The sequence below is a fragment of the Camelina sativa genome, chromosome 17 (genome assembly GCF_000633955.1).
Source record: "Camelina sativa cultivar DH55 chromosome 17, Cs, whole genome shotgun sequence".
Taxonomy (NCBI): domain Eukaryota; kingdom Viridiplantae; phylum Streptophyta; class Magnoliopsida; order Brassicales; family Brassicaceae; genus Camelina; species Camelina sativa.
Genome location: NC_025701.1, coordinates 26,960,952 through 26,966,495, shown reverse-complemented (window position 1 = coordinate 26,966,495; position 5,544 = coordinate 26,960,952). Strand labels below are relative to the sequence as shown.

The window sequence follows — 5,544 nt, the reverse complement described above, 5'->3', positions numbered from 1 at the left end:
ATTCATTTGGCATGCTTAGAGTAAATTTCTGTACATTTTCCAAGCGCTTATAGCGTGAAGAGGAGAAAGGAACTTTCTTGTTATAATCATTGCTCTACACTCGCCTTTTTCTAAAATTAGAGAAAGAACTTTCTTTTTCTAATCATTGCTCTACACTCGCCTTTTTCTAGAATTCGTGATTTATGCTAACTGTTTATTTTCTAAATTTTCCTTCTATGTGGCAGAATGGACCGCTTCTGAGCAAGTGCATTTACTTGAGTAACGATAGTAGCTGTTTATTTTCTCCGGAAGATGGTGTTGACATCTCAATGTTAGAAAACGCCTCATCAAATCCTGAGAATGTGCTTAGCCATGTGCACAAATCATCAGATGTTTCAGACGCTTGTCAATATGATTCGAAGTCTGGTCAGAGTTATACCTTTGAAGCTCAGGTATGTTTACTTGGAGATTTTGTTTTACTCACTGGTTTATTTAAGTTTTGAGTGCACTTTATAGTGGTTTGTTGTCTCTTTGTTTAATGGAAAATTAAAAATGATACATGGTTCCTCTCTTTACTTGTTAACTTATTTTTTTAATCATTGTTCCGCTTCTTTCTTTTTCTCTTTTGACTCATAACTTTTGTTACATAGCGGTCACTTCCTCAACCTTCTCCAGAATCTACCACAAATTCTGGATACCAGGCTATCTGATTAATGAAACCAGAAATTCTTGTCCTGCTGTATTTGTTAAAATTCATAGCTTGTTTTTGTGCAGGTTGTTTCTCCTGAGTTCACCTTCTTTGATGGTACAAAATCATCTCTGGATGACTCCACTGCTGTAGAAAAGCTTTTGCGAGTGAAATTGGATTTTAATTTTATGTAAGTGCAGCGTTCTCTAAACCATAGTATCAGTGATTTAAGTCTGTCAACATTTTGTCAGACATGAAAGTTCTAGGTAGGCTGTTAAGGCTTAGTGGAACAACCCATTATCTCCGCAGACACTAATATGATTGCTTGATTACTACCTCTATGACTGTATAAGGAAATGATTCTACTACTAGAGTAACCCCCATCTGACCTCCACTACATTCTGCTCATGACATTGAAAACAAACTGTTTTCTTAACTAATTGCAGAACTGGATCTCAATTTTACTTTTATGTTGTTGGATGTAATCTTGCTCTTCCTTCAACAGGTATGCCTCAAAAGAAAATGACATCTGGGTTCGAGCTTTGCTGAAGAACCTGGTGGTTGAAACTGGTTCTGGTCTTATCATTCTTGATCCAGTTGATATCTCCGGGGGATACACTTCTGTCAAAGAGAAAACAAATATGTCCTTAACCTCCACTGACATATACATGCACCTTTCTTTGAGTGCTCTTTCTCTCCTACTGAACCTGCAGAGCCAAGTAACTGGGGCTTTACAATCTGGAAATGCTATTCCTTTAGCTTCATGCACCAACTTCCACAGGATTTGGGTTTCACCGAAAGGTATGGCATCAGTAAGTTATGTGGCATGGTTTAACCTTAAAGCTGTTTGATTTTTTGGTCTAACCACATTGTCCATCTTTTTTAGCAAGTGTATCAGATATTTGCATTTTTGATTATTTCGTTTTGGGGATGATAAGCAGAAAATGGACCGAGGAACAACCTCACAATTTGGAGACCGCAGGCTCCTTCAAACTATGTCATATTGGGAGACTGTGTGACGTCAAGGTAATATATTAGTGGCTCATCTGGTTACATGTATATCTCGTTGTGATGTATCTTTTCATCAATATTTTTATCCCTACAACAAAGCTAACTATGGTTATAGTCCTTTTTTCTCGTCTACTATTCACAAAAAGTAAATTTTGAAGGTTAGAAAAACGTTATGTTTTATAATGACTATTTATTCAGACTTATAAATAGCATTGAGCTATGTCTATTAAATTCATATGAAACCATTTCCGTATCAAAAATAAGCAAGCTCTTATTATATTGGAGTTGTTTGGTTAACGGGTAGTTGGGTGTAACATGTTGGTGCCAGTGCTTACAACTGTTGAACAAGAGTTTGGTCCAGTGTACATATGTTTGCTTCTTCTGGAAGTTAATCTACATTATATCATTAATTCCCTTAAAATTTTCCTTACAGGGCAATTCCTCCTACACAAGCTGTAATGGCAGTAAGTAATACATACGGGCGTGTGAGGAAGCCAATTGGGTTTAATTGTATTGGCCTGTTCTCTGTTATTCAAGGTTTAGAAGGGGCTAATGTTCCACATTCCCGTGATAGCAATGAGTGTTCCCTCTGGATGCCTGTAGCTCCTGCAGGATACACTGCTATGGGTTGTGTTGCAAATTTAGGAAGTGAGCCACCAGCTGATCACATTGTTTATTGTCTGAGGTCTGACCTTGTATCTTCCAGCAGTTTCTCTGAGTGCATATACACTGTGCCCTCCAGTTCATTATTTGAGTCTGGATTCAGCATGTGGCGTGCTGATAATGTTCTTGGATCATTCTATGCTCACACTTCAACTGCAGAACCTTCTAGAAAATATAGCCCTGGCCTCAGTCATTGTCTTCTTTGGAATCCCCTTCAGTCGAAGACATCTTCATTATCTGACCAATCATCGACAAGTGGATCTCAGAGCGAGCAAACAAGCGATCAGACTGGAAGTTCATCAGGATGGGACATTCTCAGGTCAATTTCTAAGGCAACTAGTTATCATGTTTCAACGCCTAACTTTGAGAGAATCTGGTGGGACAAGGGTGGTGATCTTCGTAGACCTGTCTCAATATGGAGGCCTGTACCACGTCCTGGATTTGCAATATTGGGTGATACCATAACTGAAGGGTTAGTAAATATTTAACCTTTACTTAGTCTCTTTATTAGCTACTGTGAAGGGACTGTTTTGTTATACAAATGTTGTAACCTTTTGAGTCCTTCTTCTCGNTCCATTATCTGACCAATCATCGACAAGTGGATCTCAGAGCGAGCAAACAAGCGACCAGACTGGAAGTTCATCGGGATGGGACATTCTCAGGTCAATTTCTAAGGCAACTAGTTATCATGTTTCAACGCCTAACTTTGAGAGAATCTGGTGGGACAAGGGTGGTGATCTTCGTAGACCTGTCTCAATATGGAGGCCTGTACCACGTCCTGGATTTGCAATATTGGGTGATAGCATAACTGAAGGGTTAGTAAATATTTAACCTTTACTTTCTATATTAGCTACTGTGAAGGGACTGTTTTGTTATACAAATGTTGTAACCTTGAGTCCTTCTTCTCTTAGATTGGAGCCACCTGCACTTGGTATACTCTTCAAAGCAGATGACTCTGAGATTGCTGCAAAACCTGTGCAGTTCACTAAAGTCGCACATATTGTGGGGAAAGGTTTTGATGAAGTTTTTTGCTGGTTTCCTGTTGCACCTCCTGGTTATGTTTCTCTAGGATGTGTTCTCTCTAAATTTGATGAGGCCCCACGTGTGGATTCGTTTTGTTGTCCACGGATTGATCTTGTTAACCAGGCCAACATATATGAAGCCTCTGTCACGAGATCTTCAAGTTCAAAGTCTTCTCAATGCTGGAGCATTTGGAAAGTTGACAATCAGGTTGGCCGACCCATTTAATTTAGGATGCTGTGTCTCTTTTCTTTGAAGGCTCCCCTTTAAAATTTAACCGTGAAATTGCTACCATCCATTTTTATTTAGCTCTAACTACCCACATAGTGAAATTCTCAGTGTCAGTATAAAGGATTTTTCCCTCGTGTTCGACTATAACAGGAACCCCTGAATCTTTTTCCAATACTGATAGCGGCTTATACCTTGTGTAGGCATGCACTTTTCTTGCGCGTGCTGATCTTAAAAGGCCTCCAAGTCGGTTGGCTTTCGCTGTCGGTGAATCGGTGAAGCCGAAGACACAGGATAATGTAAATGCAGAAATTAAGCTGAGATGCTTCTCCATGACACTTCTAGATGGTTTACATGGAATGGTATGTTATATGGTCAAAGTTATTAGCCAACTTTTTGGAATTCAGTGTTTACATCTTGATCCTATTCTGAATTCTTCCAGATGACTCCTCTCTTTGACACAACTGTCACCAATATCAAACTAGCAACTCATGGTCGTCCTGAGGCCATGAATGCAGTACTCATTTCATCAATCGCTGCTTCAACATTTAACCCGCAGTTGGAAGCATGGGAGCCGCTTATAGAGCCATTTGATGGAATATTCAAGTAAACACAGTTATTTGTTTTTTTTATGATGTGACTTAACTGGGAATAAAACTGCATTTAATTATAGTATTTGGAATAATATGTTGATTGCTCACTTTCACTTTGTAGGTTGGAAACATATGATACTGCTTTGAACCAATCATCAAAGCCAGGAAAACGACTGCGAATTGCTGCTACTAACATTTTGAACATAAATGTTAGTGCTGCAAACCTTGAAACTCTTGGCGATGCTGTTGTGTCCTGGAGAAGGCAATTAGAACTTGAAGAAAGAGCGGCCAAAATGAAAGAAGTGAAGTATTCTTTATTCTATTTTTGTGTAAGTATAAGTTTACATAATTTCTTACTTACTAATCTCCCGTGGTACAGGAATCCGCCGTCTCTCGTGAGAGTGGGGTTCTTTCAGCTTTTTCAGCTCTTGACGAAGATGATTTTCAGACCATTGTGGTAGAGAATAAACTCGGCCGTGACATATATCTGAAAAAGTTGGAGGAGAACTCAGATGTAGTTGTAAAATTGTGTCACGACGAAAACACTTCTGTCTGGGTTCCACCGCCAAGGTTCTCCAATAGGTTAAATGTTGCAGACAGTTCTAGAGAAGCACGCAATTACATGACTGTACAGATTCTTGAGGCTAAGGTTTCTATACAAGTATTTTAATATCATTTGAAATATTTACAGTGGCCTGTTAGACATTTGTATGGTTAAGATGACACTTCCTTTGTTTTGCAGGGTTTACATATCATTGATGATGGTAATAGTCACAATTTCTTTTGCACCCTACGCCTCGTTGTTGATAGTCAGGGTGCAGAACCACAAAAACTTTTTCCTCAAAGTGCTAGGACAAAGTGCGTGAAGCCTTCAACTACAATTGTCAACGACTTGATGGAGTGCACTTCCAAGTGGAATGAACTTTTTATTTTTGAAATTCCTAGGAAGGTAGTACATAAGGACCAGTTAATATTATTATGCTTACTTTGTTCATATTCTCTATTCCTTCAAGTATGCGGTGTACATAAGCGATTAAGCCTAGAATTAGCATTGAGTTTGAATCGTATATCAAGCCTAGTTACTCTCCCAGTATTCATTCTGATTTAGATGGTTAGTGGTACAAGTTAGATTGGTATGTCTGTCTACAATATTCCTTTTTAAACTGGAAACAGTTGTCATGATTTTGGAATTTATCTTACATGACTAGCTGTTTGTTCATTTGATTGTTATAGGGATTGGCCAGGTTGGAGGTTGAGGTAACAAACCTTGCTGCGAAAGCTGGAAAAGGTTCCATCCTATTATTTCTTAGATCTTTTTTCTTTGACCTGTTCAACTATCCTCTACGTGTGTGTGGTTTTTTT

General features: G+C 38.8%; 1 protein-coding gene across 1 annotated transcript in view; it reads left to right on the top strand.

Annotated features, from left to right (window-relative positions):
* The window catches only part of LOC104758102, a 31,274-nt gene that overhangs the window by 15,146 nt on the left and 10,584 nt on the right, over positions 1-5,544 (top strand). Inside the window, exons 36-46 of the mRNA XM_010480915.2 lie at positions 754-857; positions 1,173-1,468; positions 1,609-1,693; positions 2,112-2,813; positions 3,253-3,571; positions 3,793-3,951; positions 4,032-4,195; positions 4,304-4,484; positions 4,562-4,831; positions 4,925-5,131; positions 5,416-5,470. Of these exons, the coding sequence (XP_010479217.1) occupies positions 754-857; positions 1,173-1,468; positions 1,609-1,693; positions 2,112-2,813; positions 3,253-3,571; positions 3,793-3,951; positions 4,032-4,195; positions 4,304-4,484; positions 4,562-4,831; positions 4,925-5,131; positions 5,416-5,470 (2,542 nt within the window). The remainder of the gene's footprint in view (positions 1-753; positions 858-1,172; positions 1,469-1,608; positions 1,694-2,111; positions 2,814-3,252; positions 3,572-3,792; positions 3,952-4,031; positions 4,196-4,303; positions 4,485-4,561; positions 4,832-4,924; positions 5,132-5,415; positions 5,471-5,544) is intronic.